General features: G+C 46.4%; 1 protein-coding gene across 1 annotated transcript in view; it reads left to right on the forward strand.

The window, feature by feature from the left end:
- The first annotated feature begins 491 nt into the window (after positions 1–491).
- Positions 492–22,586, forward strand: part of EEPD1 (endonuclease/exonuclease/phosphatase family domain containing 1) — a 62,573-nt gene continuing 40,478 nt past the window's right edge. The window contains exon 1 of the mRNA XM_071429649.1: positions 492–1,726. Coding sequence (XP_071285750.1) covers positions 873–1,726 — 854 coding nt within the window. The 5' untranslated portion in view covers positions 492–872. The remainder of the gene's footprint in view (positions 1,727–22,586) is intronic.

Genomic DNA, 22,586 nt, shown 5'->3' on the forward strand with positions numbered 1-22,586 from the left:
GGAAAAAATGCAGACTTTACCCCGATGTATAAAAGCATAGTGCCTGCAGGAGCACAAAACCAGTGGAGATGACTGATGAGGCTTTCATGAGGTCTGAAAACACACCTATGCCCCACCAGATGCAGAGAGACGAGCCCAGGGAACTTCTGGGACAGTAATGCTGCAGGCAGCGTCTAAACACCTGAGACCTCAGCGTCCTTTCAACTGGGGACGGGAAAAGCCTGCCCTCAGCGCCCAGGCGACAGCCCTGAGGACGTTCTTAGTCCGCCTGTGCCCAGGCGGGAAGGAGGAGGAGGAGGTCAACCTTCCTCTTCCTCCGAGCCCCCCGCCGGGGCCGGGATCCCTCCGTGGGGAGTCCCGGCGGTGCCGCTCCCGCCCTGCCCTGCCCGGCCGGGCCGGTCCCCGCGGTGCCCGGGCGGGGGCGGGCGCGGCGCGGGTGACGCCCGGGGGGCGGTGGCGGCGGCGGCGGCGGCCCCGCCTCGCCCGGCCGAGGGGCGGGGGCTCCCGCAGAGCTACTACTACCGCCGGCGGGGCGCGGGGCAGCGGCGGCGGCGGCTGCGAGCGCCGGGGCCGGAGCGGGGCCGGAGCGGGGCCGGGCGGGCAGCGGAGGCTCTTCTTGTGCCGGAGAGCGGCAGTGCCCGAGGAGGAAGAGGAGAAGGAGAAAAACGAGGAAAGGCGCGGGGGCCCCTCGGCGGGGCGCAGTGTTCCGCTGACCGGGCGAGTGTGGCGGAGCGGGGTCTGTCCGCAGCTGCCCCGCCGCCGCCCGGTCCGCCCCGGCTTCCCGCGGAGGTCCATGAGCGGCGGGCAGGCAGCCCCGGCAGCGCCCCGCGCCCGCTCCCCCGGCTCCCGCAGCGGCCCGTGGCGGCGGTGAGATGGGGGGCAGCCTGGGCTGCCACCGCTCCATCCCCCGCGACCCGGCCGACCTGTGCCACAGCCGCAAGTTCAGCGCGGCGTGCAACTTCAGCAACATCCTCGTTAATCAGGAGAGGCTCAACATCAACACGGCCACGGAGGAGGAGCTGATGACCCTGCCCGGGGTCACCCGAGTGGTGGCCCAGAACATCGTGGAGTACCGCGAGTACATCGGCGGCTTTAAGAAAGTGGAGGACCTGGCGCTGGTGAGCGGGGTGGGGGCGGCCAAACTGGAGCAGGTGAAGTTCGAGATCTGCGTGAGCAGCAAGGGCAGCTCGGCGCAGCACTCGCCCAGTTCCGTGCGCAAGGACCCGGCCTCTGAGCACCACCTGTCCGCCACCAAGATCAACATCAATACGGCCACCCCGGCACAGCTCATGAGCATCCGTGGCATCACTGAGAAGATCGCCAACAGCATTGTGGACTACCGTAAAGAGCACGGGCCCTTCAAAAGTATCGAGGACCTGGTGAGGATGGACTGTATCAACTCGTCCTTTCTGGACAAAATCAGGCACCAGATTTTTGCAGAGCGCTCCAGGCCCCCTTCAACAAATACCAATGGTGGCCTCAGCTTCATGGCCAAGCCTCACCCCAGCCCCACCTCTCTAAGCCTCCAGAGCGAGGACTTGGACTTTCCTCCCGGGGGTCCAACCCAGATCATATCCACTCGCCCCTCCGTGGAGATGTTTGGGGGGGTGAGGGATGGCAGACCTGTCTTCAGGGTGGCTACGTGGAACCTACAAAACTGCTCCATGGAGAAGGCCAACAACCCAGGCGTGCGGGAGGTCGTGTGCATGACGCTGCTGGAGAACAGGTAAGAGGCAGCACCTGACCTGCAGGCCCAGCTCCACGCAGGATTGTAGGCTCATGCCTTTGAGGCACTGTAGAGTCTTGTTGTGATCCTAGTGGGACTCACTCCTTCCCAGGATTACTAAATGTTTCCCACTTCTTGCATGAAACTGTGTTTGAGTCATAACGCTGGGACTGTAGTGGCTGTCCCTCCATAAAGCTGCTGTAACCCTGGATGGGCAGTGGAGCTCCTCAGGAGGGGTGTGTGTGTACACACAGCTGTGCAGGGGAGGCTGGGCTGTCACAGTCACCTTAGGCCTGTTAATGGTTGGTCAAGGATTGTTTCTCCATTAAGAGCCTTTTGAACCTGGAGTGGAGAGCTGCCTTTCCTGCCAGAAGCTGGGGGGCAGTAGCAGAAGAAGGGCTGTGTAACAGGTGTGGAATGCTGCAGCTTGTCCCACAAGGGTGACACAGTTCTTAATGAGTGGTCATGGGGCATCTCCTGAGCTGGAGGGACTGCTCATCCTTGGGGATGTGAGACATGGAGCACTTGCCTGGGGAAGCTGTGCTGTCCTTGTGCCAGGCTTTGTGTCCTGACTGCACTGAGCACTTGGTGGTGTGGCAAACAGGATGGTACTTCAGGTGTTAATGCAAAGTTGGGAGTTTGGGTTTTGTTTTTTTGTGTGTAATTGGTCAAGGGTGCTGGGGATGACTGTCTTACTAAACTTTCTGCTGGACACAGAAGTGCAGATTGCAATAAGCATTTTGAAATAACTCTAGCCCTTTCCTTTTCATATGTCAAATCTGTCCCAGCTGATCTGGCATTTAGTTTACAGCAGAGGTAAAGTTTCCAGCAGGAAATGAATAGGGGCAGAGGACTCTTAGGCTTCTGCAAAAGGGATGTTGTGGGGCGGGGAAGTGCTCATGAGCTGTTATCTCTGTCCTTTTCCGATAATATGCTGAATAAGAGCTCTTGTTGGTGCGGTTGCAGAGGTCAGGCGTGCGAGCAGGATGGTGACAGTGATATGAAATCTTGTGCTGCAGTACAGTATTTGTGGCCAGGGATATCTCTGCTGTGCACTGCTTGGGAGCCTGATGCTCCCTCATAGGAAACATCTGTCATCTCACAGCCACCACTGTTTGATACCCAAAATGCAGATGATAAACCAGCAGGGTTATTGAGATCTTACACTGATGGCTTCAGCCTAACATCTGTCAATATTCTGCTTCACTAGTTCAGGTATCCTGTGCTTCCCCCTTTGTCTCCACTTTCTCTTGCTCTTTTTTTTTTTTTTTTTTCTTTTGGTTTTTTTTGGGTTTTTTTTGTTTTCTTTTGTTTTTGTTTTTTGGGTTTTTTTTTTTTGGTAAGCAGCTGGAGCGGAGCTGCTGGGGATAGAAACTCAGATTATCTCTAGTCTCAGAATAATTCTAATAATCCAGTTTTGGAAGAAAAGTGACTTTGTTGATTTATTTATATTTTTTATATACATATATAAGGGATTTTTAAGGACCTCCTCCAGTAAAGTGCTAACTGTCACTTCTGCAACTTCAGCATTTTGGGGGGAAAAGCTCCAAACAAGATAGCCCACCTATTACAAAAACCAGGATGATGTAGTGGCTTATAAAATAAAGCTGCCTTAGCCTAAGCTGGCCACTGTGTGTGCAGAGTGGAAATTTGTTTAATTTTTGCCCTTAGACTGCATGGTGCTTAGTTTCTGTGCAGCCTAGCAAACAGGCACTTAGTTGTGCTGGGTGCTGTAAAATGTCTCCTGGATACTTTGAAGTTTCAAAGGAGCCTGGTAGAAGTACTTGTTTTTGTTCTGTTTTATTGCACATATCTGTGTCATCAATCACACAGGGTGAGTGCTATGCAATTGTTTTCTGTACTTGATCCAATTTGTGATAACGTGAGAAGCTGGAAAGAAATGAGAGCAATGTGTATCCACAGACAAGCCTGCAAAACTTTCCTGGGAAAATAAATGTGGGAACAGAAAAAAGCAGCACTATGCAGGAAAAATATATATGTTGGGAAAAGCCATACTCAGCAACTCAGGGAGGAATTTCCCCTTGCTTGTGTGAGCATTGCTGGGGTCGGGGGAGATTTGTAGCTGTAAAACAGCCTCAGCTGAGGCCAGAAACTGCCTTCATTCTGCTTCTGAGCTCTGTGGTCTCACTCCCAGCTCAGGTTGTGTACCCTGGGAATGGACAGAATGCCTTGCAAACTAATCTTTGCCCAGGTAAATCAACTCCAGTAGACAGTCAGCTGGGGAAATTCACCTCTTGCTTCTCCAGGCAAGAATATACCACTGCACGGGGCTCACCAGCTTTCAGCCTCACAAAATCCATGGGTGTGTTTTCAAGGTGCTCTGTGGGTGTCCCACATGTGTTGCTCAAGTCTCCAGCTATGACCCAAGTGGAGGTGGCTCTGAAGGCTCTTTGGCCTGACAGTAGGTGCTTTTGTGGGCTGTGCTAATGGGCACCTGCTTGCTGCTGTCCTGATGTGCAGGAATAAATGTGCTCCTTCATGCTGGCTCCTTACAGTCAGGGCTGGTCTCAGGTAGTCCAGGATGCTCTCAGGAGTTGGAGTACTGTCTTGTTGCAGTACATAAAGCTGGAGGAGCTGCCTCACCTTGTTTCTTAAGTCTAGAAATAAAGAACAGCAAGTCAAGAAGATCAGTAAAGCTATGTAAAGAGAAGCAAAGAATCTAAATTTTATGTATTGGGGACTTTAATGCCAGTTAAAAGGCTTGCTTTGGGGTTTGCTTTTTTGATATTTGTTGGTTGGGGTTTTTTTGTGTTTTCATGACCTGCTCAGCAAGTAGCTTTAAAACCCCTTGAAGTTGTTCTTTCAGGTATTAACCACAGGGAAAAGTACTGCTTCTTTCCAGGTGAGGCTAGAAGGCTGCGCTTCTCCTGTCTTCCAGCCCTTTGCATTGAGGGAACAGTTGTGTAGGAAGGAAAGAAGGGCAGACTTTCGTTTCACTTGTGTTTCAACCAAACAAAAAGCAAGAAAATGTCATATTGCAACCTGCTGAAGGGAGGAGAGGGGGAAAAAAGAACTTAATTCAAAGTCTCATGCTTGTTCTCAGAAGTGCTAAATTTCTGGAGAGCAGTGAAGGGAATGTACACTAAATCAGTAAGCATGACTACTACTGCTAAGCTATTTTGAAATTCATTGCTGTAGTGCAAAAATAATGAAATACAGCAAGGTCCTCACCCTCTTTTCTCATATTACAAGGATCTATGTTTATCACAGTGTTTGAAGTGAAGGAGCGAGGTGTTTTCATTCAGAGGACTAGAGGGTAATTTTAGAAGAGCTTAACATGATGAACGAGGAGGCGAGCATGACACATAATTGGATTGAAGTATCAAGCCTGGGGTAAGTTTGCCCAAACCTGCAGTGTTTCCTGCAGGTGTTGTTCAGAAAATCTGGGATTTATTGACAAAGAGTCAGAGTTGGCCTATCTCTGGGGATGCAGGTCATCCCCTCTATCTGACCTCCATGTCCTCCCCATTCTCAGGGGGAATGAGGGAATCAACTACTTCTTCTCACCAAAAAAAAAAAAAAAGAAAAACGTGGGGTAAGAGCAGCATGATTAAAAGGGCAAGTTCAGGTCAAAGGCAGCAAGTGTTTTTGTGGAGAATAAGTAGCCCCATGTTTCCAACCCCAGAGGATGTTTCCTCTGGACAAGGATGGTGGAAGCACCCCAGAACTGTCCCATACCCCAGGTCCATAGGGAAGAGTACTATTGCCACTCCTTATCCATACCTGGCTCAGGCCTGTCCCTCCTTGCCATAAACTGAGCTCGTGGCTCCTGTGACACCCTGTGACTGCTTTCTCTGGCTGTCAGGGTGCCAGCTGGATGATCCCATGAAGAAGTGTGGGGCAGGTTTGTGCCACACTGACCGACAGACAGGGCATCTTAGAGGTGCAAACTCCAGTTTGGCTGTGTGCTTCAAAGTCTGCAAGGAGCCAGGGGCAGTGATCAGCTGTGCACCTTCCCCAGCATGGTTTCCACTGGAAGTTTTCCAACTGGTTTTCCTGATGCTTTATAATACTGAGCAGCAACTTTGTGAAGACCTCTAAACTTTTCTTTTCCTTGGAAGCACACTTTGCAGTTGACTGGATGAAAATTGATAGGTTTGAAGGCCAGAACTTGTACTCTATCTAAAGGAGGGGGACCATGTGTCAAGATGATGGTGGGTCCTAAGGTCCACAGAGCCCAGCCCTGCTTCCTTTCAGATGTCAAGCAATTCAAGCTGTTGTTTCCTTCTACTGCTTTCTTTGGGCAGCTTCTTGGTGTGGTTACATCTTCTACATGCAAAAAGTGTAAGTAATAAAGCTTTAACACTTGTTAATAAAGCTTTAACTGCAGAACCACAGAAGAGCTCAGGTTGAAGGTGACCTCAGAATATCATCTGACCCAGCCTTTCCTGGGAAAGGGAGTCTGGATGGAATTATCTATCCCTGTGTCCAATCACACAGGCTAGAGGTTTGAAAACCTCTAGGAGGTTGTTCTGGTGATTGACTCTTTTCACTATAAAAGAAGTTATAACTTGCATGTCTATAGAGTAACAAATATAAATAGCACTATAAAAGAGAAGTTTCTGAGCCAACCTCTGAAGCAGTCTCTTCCTATTAAGACATGAGGAAAACTTAATCTTGCTCAGGGGGCTGCACTAGGTGCTGGAGGCAGGAGAACCACTCTTCCCATTGTTCCCCTACAATAAATAACAGGGTGGAGCTTTTACTTTCCAGTCTCTTAGTCTGGGCTGAGAGGTGGGGCTTTACAAGGGGCAGCTCTTTGCTACTGGGCCTTGCTAATTTGATTGGGAAGGGGTATGGTGTGGTACCTTGCCTTTGGGATTGTATTGGGTTTCCCATCAAGATGATGGAAAAAGATTGCACCCCCACGAAGCAGACATCTAGTAATTTATCATGGTAGTAGTGATGGGTGTACTTGCACACTTCAGAGGCTCATCACCAGCTTGTATTTGTTGTTTCTATGCTGTTGCTGAAGCTCTCAGTGGTCGGTCAAAGCCCTGAGGTGCATCTGTTTTATATCTCTTTCTTTGTAATGCTATGTGGTTTTCCCTCCATTGGGTTAGGCTGGAGCCTTGCCAAGAATAATTCCCCTGCAAGAAAAGATCAGGAAAGAGGGCCTGGCTCGAGTAACCTGACCATGCTAATAAGTCTTAAACAGCAGAAGAGCAAATACACCCTCTTCTTATGTAATAGAGAGGAAATCCTGCCTTTTACAACTTCAGAGAAAACTTAAGGAAAAAAAGGAATTGTTAGATGATATCATTTATGTGCACTTCACAAAGGGATTTTAATGAGCAGTAGAAAAAAATGATGCATGTAAAGCCACCGTTAATTTGTACTTTGATACCTCAGAGGACAGAAATGTGGGGTGATGGAAGAGCTGTTGTTTTGGGGATTGGCTTTTTTGTTGGTATTTTTTGGCCTCCACCTGCATGAGACCAACAAAATTTTACCTAGTGGAGACTAGTGGGAGCCTTGAACTGCCTTCTGCATACCATCTGGCACGGGAAAGCAGCAGGTCACACCCTGAGATATGTATTTTCCAGTGAAATGAGACTTGACTGATTTACTCCTGTTCAGGATTTAGCCCATTCCTTTGCCTGTGTCAAATCACATGAAGGCCACCAAGCTTAATGCTAAAGAGCACTGCCCTCTCCCTGGGGGTTAGGGCTCCTCTGAGGTACTGCTCCCATCTTGGGTAGGGGTTCCAGCCCCTTTCAGGACTGCTGCAAGTTATGTCAGTTTTAAATTAATCAAATAATAAAAAATTAAGTTAATCAATTAATCAAAAATATTCTAATTGGATTCCATTTCCAAACTTCTGCTTCCTATGGATGCAGTACTGAGGCCCTCTACAAGGGCATCACCTGCTCCTCCTGAAGGAGGTGGGTTGCTTGTTTGGGATACTTTGCAACTCCTGGGTCTTTGCAGGAGAGATCAAAAGCAGTGGGTGGACTTGCAGCAAGACTCTGAAGGGTGGACACCATCCCTGTGTCCAGACACTTGGAGAAGGCATCTGGAGCCACGTGCTCTGCAGGAGATCTCAGGGGTGAATGCACTGAGCTAGCTGCTTGATCCTGCTTGGTCTCTGTTGCCACAGCCCCCACAGCTTTCCATCCTCAGACATGACATAGGAATGTAGGACAGGCCCTTGAAATTACCCCTGAGTAGCCTTTCCAGGGATTTTCTGTTTCAAATGAGATCTGGGCATTGTTTTAACTTTGCACAACTGCAGTTTCAGCATGTTTCCTGAACATTCAAGAGCTGTATTCAACCAGTCATTTTAATCTGCTTTGAAGTTGAGAATGTGGCTGGAAAAATAGTATAGTTAAAGGCTGGTTTATCCATATAGAATAAACATTATTCTTCTCCTTTTTAAAATTATAACCATGCCCTGCCACTGTTACTTGTGCCATAAAACTGGACTAAAATGAAACAGATTAGTGGGGAAAGAGCTGATTCATGTATTATTCTTTTCTCCCAACATGTCTAATTGATACATCTGGCAGCACTTAATGGCCACATAGTTTCAATCCATGCCTGCTTGACTATTTTGCACGTTATTTTGTGTCACTGGATTCATGTTGCACATTGCAGGTATTTTGGTAAACCAGAGCTGCCAGCTTATTCCTGTAGATCCTGCAAGGTTTGCTTTATTCCATGTGGCAAAGATTAAATGGGCTGGCTGATTTATGGTAATAAATTGGTGAATTATTAAGTGATGCTGTACTGCCTGTTCCCGAATCACAAGCAGAGGCCACAAGACTATAACCTCATTCTGCTTGACTTCTCAGAAATCTTGTGCCACATGGCTGTAGGAGACAGACTAGTTGCCTACACACAGGGCTTCATCCTCTAAACAGAAATATTTAATGCTTCATGACTTTTTTCTGTGGTTTGGGAACTTGCAGTACAGCTGCAGGAAGGGTAGTTTTCTAACTTTTTCTTTGAAAAGAGCAATAGGACCATTTCCAATTCTTACTGGGAAAGAAGAACTATGGGACTACTCAGTTCCTGACAAGGTGCAAGCAGAAGCTTGGTCAGTTGCTGTTAACTAGAGGAAAACACTGTCTCTGCAACCAAGTGCTGGGTCTAGCTCACTGTGAGCACAGGTCTCCAGCAGTGTTAAACAGGGATATTTTGGACAGAGTTTTTTTTCAGATTTAGCTGCATCCTTCTTGATGTAATTGAGCTTCAATGTGCTTCCTACAGCTTCATTGTTAGGAGGACCCATTTTCTTTAGTTTCTAATTAGTCTTTCTTTGGGAACATTCTTTCAAGATTTGGCTGGATGAGGAGAGAAGAGGTGATAGGTCATGGATTACAGTGTGCATGTAACTTTATTTTTAAGTCTCGTTGTTCTTCATTGTAATGCAAGTGTAAGCTGACAGATGGAAGCACAGTGTCCTTACTGAAATAATTACAATATGCTGCAGTAATTTCTTAAGACTATTATATGGTGTGGTGATGGAGACAAGAACCATGGCACATTAATAATAACAGTGCTTAAAAATAGGAACACAATAGCTTCTTCACTTCCAGATTTTTTTTCCATTATTATTTTGCAGAGGTACTGTGCTTTGTTTGAGTAATAGCTGGTGATCCCCGCTGATTTATCAGAGAGTAAAAGTGCATGATGGCTTTGCTGAGGGGAGGGGAAGACCTACTGGAGACTTCCCTTCTCATGTTTGTCCTCTCCCTCATCTCAGGCCTGGGTGCTCCACAGTGGATTCCAAAATGCCTTGTAAGGTGCCAAGAGCATGGTGGGCATCATATCAGTGGTAGATAAATATGAAGGGAATACACAGCTCTGGTAAAAAAGGATATTTTCTGTCAACGAACTGTTTCATCTCACCCCTGGCATATACAGCATATCCATGTCCTGGTCAGACCGTGTGACATTTTCAAATGGCATGAATGTTTTAAACGGCTCGGTCACTGGTGGGGAGGCTCAGTGCTGCTGACCTCCTTTCCCTCCCTGCTGCTGGGGGTTTGTGCAGGAAGGAACCTGGAGTCAGCACCAAGTTGTTATTTTCAGTGCCTGTGGTAAAATTGTTAGAGGCCATTGAGTAAGAGAAATAAGTTTACCCTGCAGGTGCCCCATGTGCGTGCATGTTCCAAAAGTTCAACTGTGTATAAAAATATAATTTAAAAAACAATTGATTCCTATGGAAAAATACATCTGGGTTTATATTGTTGTGTGTGCTAGGGATGGCTGAGAACACTGTGGATACTGGATGTGCACTGCGAGTGCAGTGGAATTAATGCAGCCTGCTTGTGCAGAATGGATTGGAATCCCTCTGACTGAGGCCGTCTGGAAGGGAGCCTCATGCAGGCTGTCTGTTCTGTCCCTCTGTCTGTCACGGAGTTGGGGGGAGAGCGCAGTAATGCCCTTCTGCTCTTTGTGGTGGACATCCCAATGGGCAAGGCTATACCTGGGGGCAGCTCTTACTGTAGGCTTAGATACCGATAATGAAGAGGAACCAGAAAATTTCCTTTTCCTTCTGCGTGGCTATTTTTCTCCCTGTTTTTAGAGGTGTTTCAGGTAATGTGATCAATCTCCTGTGCAAATTTAGCTACAACAGCTGTCCAAGCCGTTCACAGCTGAACGGGTTTTTAATGGGTTCCTGAGCAGCTAATTGATCAGCTCTGCTCTGGCTGCGTGAGGCAGTGGCAGCCTTCCTGCCCCAAATCCATCCTGCAGAGCCGCCGTTCCCTCTGCTTCACGGGGCGGGCGGAATAGAGGAGCTGTTGCTTTTGCCTTCAGACTTATCCTTCCACTCCCTGGTATTTATAGCTCCGCTCTTCCCCTCCGCTTCCGTGTCGCTCTGTCGGTCACAGCCCTGCGGGTGCGGAGGCGCAGGCGCTCGGCTGCCCAGGGCTTGCTCCAGGCTCACTGGAGGTAATTGCCGGTCAGTGCCCGCTCTCTCCAGCTCAGGCTTGGCTGGAGTAAAGGTTAGCCACCTTTCTGCCAAACTGGAAGCAGCGTGCTGTTGGATACACACTGGATGTTAACTTAGAAACCTTATATTTGGGTTCTTTATTTGTTCTATCTAAACAAATAAGACCAAGTGTGGTTCCGTCTCAACGCCATTGAATTGCAGGGTGTTGTGTCAAAAGCAGGTCTTAATTAGGTGTTGAAAAAATGAACTGTCAGGCAAGTTTTCCTTTCATACATGCAGGTCAAGTTCTTCGGGTTTGCTGTCAAACCTATTGCCTGTAGAATGTTAAATGACTGCCTTACTCCTGTTTTTTTTTTCCTCCTTCTAAGCAGGGAGAAACATGGAATAATGTGAACCCCTGTCAGGGAGGATAGTCTTAGCTAGGAATAACCCACATGACTTGTTTTAAAACAGTCTGCTCTTCTAACAGGGCAGGAAATTTCCGGTGGTAATCCCATTTTAGGCTAATATGGGCAGATACTGCTCTTCCACTGGACACAAGGATGGGGTCCCTTTCTGTAAGGATTGCCTTAGGGAAATCTTTGAGTTGTTCCCCTCTTGTGATGTGTGGGGCTGATGGTGGCGAGGCACATACCAGCACCACAATACACAGGAGAGGAAGTACACCATGTCTGTAAGAGATTCTGCCCCCATACACAAAACACCAGAGCTGCCTGGTCAGTTAAGAGCTAAAATAAATGCTGTTACCAAGAAAATACTGCAGTGGTACCTGACTACCCTTTGTAACCTTTATTCTGACTGGCCCAAGTTTTCCTATGATTCTGGCAGCAATGACAGTGCAATTTTTGGCTATCTATCTGTCTATATCTTCCTGCTAGTCATTTGTACAGCTCTTTCCATTATCTATAGTTGTGTTTACAATCCCCTTTCATAATTAATGGGGGACTACCAGCTGCCCACTGCCGTCCCTGTTGGCTGCTCTCCCGAAAACACGGCATTGAGCAATAAGCAGCATGTGGCCTGGGTGAGGGCAAAGGGGTTGGTACTGCTGGCAGATAGCACAGAGGTACTTCCAGCACATCCCAGAGGGATCTCTTGGTGAAGATTACCCATTGGTTATCAAGAAACCCCTACATTGTCTTGTTTTTATTGCTTCTGAGTTCTCTAGTGCAAAGCAGCGCTGCACAAAAGGAAGCTGTGGCTTAAAGGACAAGATACAGTTTCAGTCATCAGCTGGTGGATATAGACCCAAATAGATATTTCATAGGCATTTCAACAATGTTGACTCTGTGCTATGGTCAGTGAAAGTTCTGGAAGCATTGCTGCTGGATGGAAGCTGTGCAAAAGCCACCTCCAAGGATGTGGTGTTTCCCATTTCTATTTTAAACTGAGAGCACTTGGACTTGGCTGAGGTTTGACTTGCTTCTCTATCTATTTTTTCCCTTTTTTTTTTTTTTTTTTTTTTTTTTTTTTTTTTTTTTTTTGTTTTCTCTGTGTGTGTATATGCAGCAGATTTTTTGAGGAGCTGGATGCAAGCATGATGGTGACCTATATTGCCCAGCTGAGCTCCAAAATTTGGCAAAAAGAAACTGAAAGCAAGAAACTGGGCAGGTATCTGTATATTGGTTGTCTATAGGTTGAAAGGAAGTTGCCTCACAGACTTGCTTCTATCTTTGGCCTTATATTTGAAGCTTGCTCTTGCAACCTGAACATGAGTCCCCCTTCCACATCCTCTTTCCACCCCTGCTGAATCTAAAGCCTTTTCACTGGTTTTACTGGGCTTTTTGGTATGTTCAAGTCTTGCCATACCTTGAACACTTCCAGTTATCTCAAATGCTGCTTGATCAAGCCTTTCCTTTCACACTATGAGGGTTGAATGAAATCATCTCTCACCTACAAGGCTGAGGACTTCAGTTTCCTTGGATCATCTGTGATACTTCCCCCAAATCATTCTAATGCCGTCTTCTTGCTCCAAGATGTGCAGCAGCATTTCTTTCTCTGCTGAAGCCTCTTGCCAGGCAGTTTGAAAAGCAATGCCTTTTAAGATATATCAAGTTTCAGGCAAAAGCTGCCTGAAAACTGCAGCCTCGCCTTTTATGTCTGAGGGTGTTAGGAATTCTTGCAATTAGAGGAGGCTCTTGTACCATTGCTTTAAAGGAAAAAAGTATTTATGTTTTCTATTTCTGTTCCTCAGAGGTACTAAAAGCTCTGCAGAGAAATAAATTGTTAGCTTCCTGATGTGTTGGTTGTGGAATTATTTTTAACTTCTTTGAGCAGTTGTTTAACAGGAGTTTGTATGTATGTTAGGCACTTGGCAGTGTGAGTACTCAGTATTTTTTCCTATCTGATTATGCTGTGCGGGTGCGTGCTGCACTGACAGTTTATGGTTCCTCTTCCATATGCATCCTATCTTCCTGAAGATAGTGTTGGAGATGTCAGCTCTGTGAGGAGAGACTGATGAATTTATATCAGAAGAATCTTTTTTGTCTAGCAGCTCTTCAGCACAGCACTCTGTTCAGAATATCTCTTAAAAATAGAAAGTACTGGAGGAATATCAGCTTTGTCATGGCGGTGCTGTTCATCATCAGTGCCAGATTGATTTGGCTAATCCCCTGTATTAGTAGGAGAAAGCCTGAGTTGCCCACACAAGGTTCCCTGTGCCCCAGTTTTTAGAGTGCTTAGTGAGATATTTTGGGTTATTTTTTTGGAGTCTACAGCCAGACCAGCACAAAGTCTGTGTACTCACTTAACTCATACCTAAGTGTGTTTTTCAGTAGGAATGTAACTATGATGGTCTAAAAACTTCAGTTCTTCTGGAGATGAGATTTCCTTGTGTATTTATCTACTGCATGTTATCAAGGAGCAAGGGTCATACAACAGCATGAATCCAGCATCCAAAAAAACCCCAGAGATTGTTGCTTCCCTTTTTATTACTCCCTGTGCTTGGCTCAAGTTTCACCTCCCAGGTCTACTCCTCAAAACTGGCATGTTCCTGGAAAGGCTATCATATCTAGAAGTTTTTTTCCCACTGAATTGGTGGTTAAACTTTGGACAGTTTGATTATCCCTTTTTTTCATCCTAATGAGCGCTTCATCCAATCAAATACTTCTGCATGTTTCCCTGTGACCCTATTTTTATGTCTTGTTTTCCATACTGGCATTCTGCCTTATGGGTGCAGTGAATGGCAAGATATATTTTAGTACTGTGTTATTGCCCATAGGTATTAAATTACTGGTTTGATTGTTTTTATAGGCTGTTTTTATAGCACAACTTTAGGAGGCAGTCAGTCATGCTAACAAAGTCTGTGTGAGGCAGACCTCTTCAAATAATCTGGAATGATTTCCATGGAGCAATGATTACTTCCTCCTCAGAATAATCAAGAAACAGGAGTGGGATCAACATTGTTAAAGGCTCATAGTTTCTTCTCCATGGACTTTTTAGACCTGCAGGTTGTAAACACCATTGAGAAGAATCACTGGTGCCCTCTTTATGTTGCCTTATGTCCACTATTGAATCCAATGAAATTGTCACCAGGGCTCAGCATTCAATGTTCTCGCTCCTTTTCCCTGGGGGTGTCAGCACTGCCAGCTTCACCATTTCCCCAAAACACTGGTTTTGGGGTGTTACCACCTGCTCCAGCTTGAGAAGAACAGTGGCAACCTGGAGGCAGGCGGGGCATGGCAGTGGGTGGCCAGGGCATCAGGGAGAACCTATGGGGAACATCTTCATGAGCATCCACATAATCCTGTTTCATGCCCTGCATGTAGTTTGTTAAGAGCTTGTTTGACTTGGAGCTTGTTAAGAGTTTGCCTTGGATCTTGTTACAAAACATGTAAATCATATCAAAAGCTGCACAAGACATAATTTTGCACCGGTATGTGCATCCCATCAAGCACGATTTCCTCCTGTCATCCCTTTCCAAGATACATTTGCACTTCAGCTCCAATATTTGGAGAGCTCTGGGTGTGCATAAAGCAGACTTTCTCATTCCCACAGAAGTCTGGTGTTTCTAAGACTGTTTTGTGCTGAAGCCCCTGACCTGAATAAGGTTAAGGATCTGGGCCACACAATTAGCACCCAATGCCAAGAAAGGAAAAGCTAAACTTGAGCCACCATTCCCCCCTTGGCCAGGGCTGGTCTGCATAGGGGGCTCTGTAGTCCTCTTGCATCTTTATGCTGTAAAGGCCATTCTTATGTCCAGATGTCTCTGAGCCTGGCACGCAGGGGTCCTCTGTGACTGAGGAGCTTTCAAAACTCCTTCCTGCATGTCATTGTGCAGCTAGAAGCTGGGATTGCTTCCAGCTCACTGAAGACACTCTGACATTGTTCCCTCCTAATCCCCTCCTTCTCCCAGAGCATGGTTTTTGGGAAGGCTAGCATGTTCCCTTGCTGGCTTTCCACGCGGGAACACAAGTGGCGGTTCCTGGGAATAACGTAACCCTGAATTAGCGATGAGCCAAGGCAGAGGGCGGCTGCATGGTGTGATGGTGGGATGAGCCCTTGGCTCTGTGCTGTGTGAGGGAGGATGCCTGGCTAGCCAGGCTGGCTTGTGGCTGTGCTCCATTTATCTGCTTGCTGGCTTGCCAGCAAGAAGCACAAATGTTTAGCAGTGGTGGGGCTGGGTTTCAGCAGGAAGAAATGCCACCCCCTATCCCCCTTCTTGCAGCCGCTCAGAGGTTGATCCACACCTGGTTTGCTGTTTCTTTTTGTGTGCTGGTAGCCTGGGGAAATAAAAGCAGGTTAATGGGACAGGGAGGAGGACGCTTTCTACTGAACTGGCTTTTTTTTTTTTTCCCCAAACCCAGATACAAGCAGAGAGAGAGAGAACAAGGTAATGAATAAATAGATATATTCAGATGTCTTTACAAGGGCATCTTTCAGTGCAGGGATTTGACCTTGGAGATTTGGATTGTGTCATTTATAAGATGGTGGCCTGAAGGTGCGGCTCCAGAAGACTTTGCATATCCCTCAAGGCATTCACAGGTCCAAAGGGAAAGAAGAGTAAAGGGAATATATTCCAGCTAAGTTCTATCACCTTTTCCTGCCTTCTAGTGGGTCAGGAGCTCAGGTGAAATTAGAACTTCTGGTACATTTGACTGTGCTACTGTTCACTCTGCTGCTCCTTCCAATGTTATTAGCTGTGTGTATTTGGAGCACTGGAGATATTTAAAGAGAGGGAAGCTGGGATTGAAGCTGGAATTTTTTCAAGTTTTCTCCGTATGATGAGAACCTGGAAACATCTATAACCATGAGCACCAGCCAGCATGACTGGGATCCCTAAATCAATGGTGGATCTATGGTGGGTCCTATCTATTCCCTAAATAGATGTTGGAGCATGCTTTGCAGTGTCAGGCTCTAACTTTCAAGTTTTGCCTCTTAGGAATAATCAAAAATGGTGAAGATAGGTTCTGAAAGAATGGCAGAATTAACTCAGAGCTACACTTAACAATTTTGTAGGTCTGTTGTGATCTGTAATCTCACACATTTTGCTTTCATCCCTCAGAGCATGTCCTGTAGAAAAGGCTGTGTTTCTGGGAGATAGGACAGCTAAAGTGGGAGGTGGATAGTCAGTCAAATCCCGCAATGATATGCATGATCTTAGACTGGATATTAGGAAAAATTTCTTCGCTGAAAGGGTTGCCAAGTATTGGAATAGGCTGCCAGGCGAAGGGGTTGAGTTGCCAACCCTGGAGGTATTTAAAGGATGTGTAGATGTGGTGCTTAGGGGCAGGTTTTAGTGATGGACTTGGTGCTGTCAGGGTAATGGCTGAAGCTGGCGATCTTGCAGGTCTCTTCCAGCCTAAACATTTCTCTGATTCTATGGGTTGCGACTGTGAGCTTTGGGTCACATCCTGGTGTGACGTAAAGGGCACAGCAGTCGGAGACACATTGCTCCACCTCCTCCAGCTAGCCCACATCCCTTTCACCTCACATCCTGTAGACACGATGGGTATTTCCTTTCTTGAAAGAGGGCTCTAAAGCATTATTGTGTTTTAGGATGGGGGTAGGGCAGAGAGGAAATCAAAAGCCCAGCAAGCTGGCTTTGCTGACTTAGGAAATTGGATGGTTTGTCTTGTGAGAGATTTCTTCAGTGCAGAGCTGGTTGTGAAGTGGTGGTTTGTGGCAATGTTGACTAATTCATGTTTTCCTGCCAGACAGGGCTGGTAGAGTGATCCCAACAAAGTGTTGACTCTGCCTCATGGTGTAACGAAACTCCCTTTGCACGCTGTCTTTGTATCTGTGCACGCACAAGTTGCCCCTGCTTGCTCATCAGAACATGTTATCTCTCTGCTTCTGGCTGTGGTCAGCAAACTTCAGCTGGTGGGAGGTTTTGTAGTGACCCATGCTCTGGGAAGAGCACCCTGCCATCCTTTTGAATGAAGGGAGGAGCATCACTGCTGAAGATCTGTTCCAGTGTTAGCTCAGCCTCTTCTGCCCGTGCTGACTACTAAAATGTGTCGTCTTTTTTTCGCCTGAACTATTTGTGCATTTCTCTGAAGAGGAGAAGAACAATTTAAAATTCTCCTTTCTGCTCCCTTCTTCTACCCCACTTTTCTGGGAAAGCTGTCCTTAGCATTTTCCTCTGTGCTTATGTCATGAGATATGTAACATATGTTGTCATCTCCTCCTGATGCTCTCCTAAAAGAGGAAGGCACGACTGCAGCCTCTGTAGCCTTTCCTCCCCAAGGGTACGGCTTCTTTACTCATCCTCCCATGTCTCTACATGGTCATTTGTACATCTGGCACTGTCCAAGTAAGACCACCCAGTCTTGTCATCATTGCCTTGCTGAGCATCCTGTGGACTTGGTAAGAGGTTGGCTATGATCTATGGTGTCACCCAGAGACCTATCTGACCTCTTTGCTCCATTAGGGCTCATTTTTATATTTCCTCATGCTCCTATCCCCAAGGATGGTGCTGCTTCATGGTGACCTTACTGAGATGCCAGAATTGCCATCTTGCAGTCAGCTTTTTTATTCAGTGAAGTGACTGAATGCTGCTGTACCTGCTTTCTTTTCATCATCTGGGACATGGCCAGTCTTATCCTGAATATTGGGGTTTCAGGCATTGGGAAAGTGGTTCATGATTTTCTACTGGCTTATATGTATATGCCAGAGCAGGTTATCATTTGCTTAGTATTTTATTGATTAGGCTAGTGAAGCTGGTGAGCCTCTAAGGGACCACAGGCAGTTCAGCTGTAGATTAAGATTCAGGAAGCCCCAAGTGCCTGATTGGCATTGTGTATGAGATGAACCAGCCTGATGGGGGACTGCACCTTCCCAGCTGCTGTTCCATGGACTCCCCTTCATCAGGAGAACATGTGGATGTGGAGGCTTTCCTTCTCTCTGGGTATCCTGGCCACCTGAGCTGCAAACCAACATCAGTCCCACTGAAGTGATTCATGTGTCTGGAAGCTTCAGTACTCTTAATGTGTGCTGCACATCTGCAAAACACTGGAATGCTTAGCCAAGGTGAATGGAAAGGAGAAATGGCTTCTGCCTCCAAACCCCTTCTCCTTTCTGAGCCTTGAGTTATGGAGCAATAAACAGCAAAAGGAATGAAGTCACCTTTTTGATGCTGTGCAGGTATGCTAGAGTTATGCCCTATTAAAAGTTCAGTAAACTCTATTAACCTTTCTTACACTGTTAGGACTTGCATAACATCAGGAACTTCTTTCCCTTACAGTAGTACAGAGGCTGTGTCATGTGTGTGCTATTTTTCTCTTTTCTCTGTAAAGCAAAAAAGACATGCTGGTTTTGCTTAACCAAGGGAGATAAGAGAACTTCCTCTTATTCAGTCCTGTGGCAATGCAATCCCAACCAAATACTATCCAGCTGAATTTAACCATGTGGAGATATCTGCCTTTGGCAGTTTTTATTTTTATTAGTGGGAGAGAGTGAGAGCCAGCGTTTCCTCTCTTTCAGTGTGAATCCTAGTAACCCCTAAGATGTCTGGCTGGATCCCTGCCTGTGCAGGGTTATTTCAGTTCAGGCAGTGCACACTGCTGCAGCTCATGGCAGGCTGCATCCACTCACAGGCAAAGCGCCTTAAATCTTTGCCCTGCACACACTGTGTAGCACAAATAAGAAGATGCTGAGAATCATGTGTTTAACAAAATCTCCTTTCCATGGCTCTTTGAAGAGCTTTGAAAAGATTTTTTTTTTTTTTTAAATCCCCAACAAGTTCACAGTCTTTTAAAATTAGAAGGATTTGGGATTTTACTTTCAAGTTTACTTGTACCCACTCTAAAGAAAAACCTTTGGTGACAGAGCTGACACAGCAGAATCGTGTTTATTGTCCACTATTATGCATCTGGTAAAGCAGATATGACAAGTCCTCCTTTCTTTAGACCTTAAATCTTTCCTTTTTTTCTTAGTGGATACTAGCAGGCTGGTTAAATAGAATTCCTCCATAGAGGGAGTCCTCTGTAATTTATGTAATAGTCATTTCTACAACTTTTTATTGTAACTGGTTGCATACCTGCATGCTGGCTGTGCACTGCAGCAGTTGTGACAGTTTGCAGACATCAGTGTTTATTAAGAGCTCTAAAATAAAATTAATGCCCCTTTCCATCCTCCCAGCCCTTGTGATTCTTTAGGTGTTCTGCTTTTGGTTTGAATTTTTATTTATTTTGGCTTATTTTTTAAACAGCATATGGCCATTTAGGATTAAGCTGCAGCTGTTCAGTGTTTGGGGATTTGTTTGATGCCCTTTGAGAAAGAGACAGTCTCAGACTTCTGTTGCTTAACAGGGCCTTGCTGAGAAGAAGACTCTGACACTTCCTGTTGCTGTCCTGTGCTTCTAAACTACCACTTGTCATCCACCAGGTTTTTCCTCTGCCTCCATAATTAATCCTCTGAAAACCAGGGATTGCAATTTGTAATCAAGATTATAGCTAGGAGCTATTTGACTAAATTGGGGGGGGGGGGGGGGACAGGGAGGAGGAAGGGGGGCTATGACAAAAATCAGAGGAATGATCCAAATAGTGAAGAGTAAATGCTGAAGTAATGAATAATGCATTAATGCTGTCCTTAAGTGGGAAGTAGGAGCCCTGTACACTATATAATTAGCACTTATATAACGTGTATGCATTCCTGCTCTGTAAAATGCCTAAATGAGGAACTAAAACATGAGGTGGTCTAAGTGGAGTAGACTGTGGCTGGGAGCTGTAGCCACTCTGGGTCTGTCCCACCTCCTCTCTGACACGATGCTGGATGAGTGCACTCACTTCTCTGTGGCTTCAAGCACATTCTGATCAGTGAAGAAGCAGCAGCACATGTCCCTGAGATCTCCTGCTAGCTTCTTGTTACTCTTTCTCAGCACCCAGAGCTGATCCAGGTTAATCTGAGAGCTTCTTGTCTGCCAAGTAAATTGGCTTCACTTAACCAGCTGCTGAATACAGCTTGCTGAGCAGGAGTGGTGGCTGCTCAGACCATGTTGTCTGCAGCTGCAGGAGACAGCCAGACTATGCCCTGGCTATTTGGGCCATCACCGCTTGCTGCCTCTGTAAAGCATGTGCAAGTCCACCGGGAATGGTGTATGGAGACATTATCTTGAAATTACCCAGGCAGGAGAGATGCTGTGTGGTGGGAGCATGGCACAGGGTGAGATTTTCTGGGTGGTCACCTCTGGCATTTGATCAGTGCTGCTGCCTTTTGGGAGAGACAGAGCCCTGCCATGGGGTTACCCCAGGAGGGTGGATGTGGCCAGCGTGGTCCTGGTGCTGGCACTGGGAGCGGGTGCCTGGGCAATGCTGTTGTGTTTCAGCATGATGCTGCTCTGCCTGGCCCTGTTCAGCTGTGCTGTACTATTCCTTATCAAATTCGGGCACTTGGAGACTGACACTAATTCTCATTTGTTTGCTTTTTGTTTGTTTGAGCACTCTGACAAACGCAGGGGTTCTGTTTGCTATAAAGTCATGACTCATGCTCTTGAAATTGTAGGAACTGCTCTAGGAATTACCTGGGGTTCTGGCTTCGTTGCTGCTCTGCCCATTCACCTGGAGTTTCAGGAGGCTCCACTTTGATGGCATTCCTCTTGAGTTTCCACAGGACATGGCTTTTCCTTAGGACCAAGGGGAAACTGTGAGCTGTCATGCTTCTGTGCACAGACCTCTGCTGCAGGGAAACATTTACTAGGCAGGCTGCTGTGCACAGTGTTTCTGCAGACATTGACCAAAAGATCTGCTTTTGTAACAGTGCCAATTATCACAGGCAGTATAAGCCTGTGTGTGTGCACATATAACACTCTTGAGTTGAAACTTACTGTTCCACATGCAAGTATTCCACAATTTAAAGCTTTCAGTGATAACTTCCATCAGAGAAACTTAAGATTTTTCCTCTTCTCTAGGAGAAATAGATCACTTTAATGAGGCTCCTTAACTGATGGAGTTTGTCCCGATCTCAAAGTCATAAGATACTAGAACAAAGAGACTGCTGTGATAAGTGAATGTAAAGTAACTCAACTGTGCTATTTGCTAAGCACATTATACAACAAAGGGGAAAAACCTTCTGCTGTGCTTTCTTCAAGGAAACTTTTGACATGGCACATTAATAAACCCATGGCAGAAAATGCCACACAGTTTAGGACCTAGGCAGGAGCTCAGATAAAGGACTAGTTGCCCTCCACCTACCTCATTCCTGGGGTGTGACTGATTTGACTGTGGTCTTGTCGTTGGTGAGACATCCCTTTTGTGTATCTTTTGGTCAAATATTTCACAACAGTATGTCATCTGCTGTGGAGGGCAGCTTCAATCTTGACAGCAGGCTAGAGCCCAGAGAGCCTGGGAACCACCAGGTCACCAGGTGAGATGCTTACATGGACAGTAGTGACATCCTGTTATGAGAGATGAGAACAGCAGGGAAAGTAGAAAAAACCCTTTGCCTTCCTTACCATGTGTCTCTAAAGAATCTGGCACAAGCTACTGTTGGGGAAGGGAAAGAAAACATTACTTGACCCCTGTATCTGGTGAGATAAGCTTTTTCCTTTGTCAACAAAGACTGTTTGTGGCAGTAGATATTTGCATGCAGGATAATTATCCTTTATGATGAGTCATAAGTTATTATGCTCTATAACAGTGTGTAATTTGAGGGAGTGGCCACTGTGGCAGACGGTAGCCCTTGAATCCAGAAGATCCTGAAGAAACTCAGCTGTGTCAATGAAGCCTTGTGAAGCTCAAATGGAAGCCCATAGCTCAGCACTACAGGTAAAATAGCTCCCTGCTTTACTGCAAGAGGGCAGTTGGTTGGTTTGGGATCTTTAAAACAGACATTAAAAGAAGCTTCCTCACTCAGAAGCTGGTGCAGCACTGGAAGATGTTATCTCAACATCATGGTGTCTTAGTGTTTTAGAGGTTTTCAAGACTACAGCTGACCTCATGGTAGCCCTGTGTTGAGGACACTGCTGCATCAAATGGTCTCTTTTGACCAGTGCTCCTATGTTTGTGGCTCTGCAGTACTGTAGAGACAGGCACACAGGATTTGGTTAGTTGAAGTGTCTTCTCTTTGCCACACACAGTCTCAAGGAATTTTCTGAGGTGCAGTAGGAAAAGTGAAAGGTAGCAGCCTGTGGAAATAGGCCATAGTCTGCCTGGCTGCATGTTTGCATTGCTTCTACTTTCTTTTTGCATGGTCTGTCCCTTCTGCTTGGTGTATCTGCTAGCAAACTGAGCAGAGGCTGGTGTGAGGACAGCTGTTGGCTGGGAGAGTGTCGACTCAGCCAGTTTTTCTGACTTTGAGAGCTGAGGACAGATTACATTTGCTCCTGGATTAGAGTTACAGCTATGTGATGCATCCACGAGAGGTTTAAATCCCAACCTTTCCATGTTACTCCGATACTCGGAGCACAGGCTATATGCGGTTGTGGCTTTTGGCTAACCAGAGGCTTAAGCTTCACATAACCCTCATCGCACTTCAAAGTCATTACTGAAGTACAAAACA

This window comes from Agelaius tricolor, unplaced genomic scaffold (assembly GCF_023055355.1).
Source record: "Agelaius tricolor isolate 1412-34295 unplaced genomic scaffold, bAgeTri1.0.p SCAF_6, whole genome shotgun sequence".
Taxonomy (NCBI): Eukaryota; Metazoa; Chordata; class Aves; order Passeriformes; family Icteridae; genus Agelaius; species Agelaius tricolor.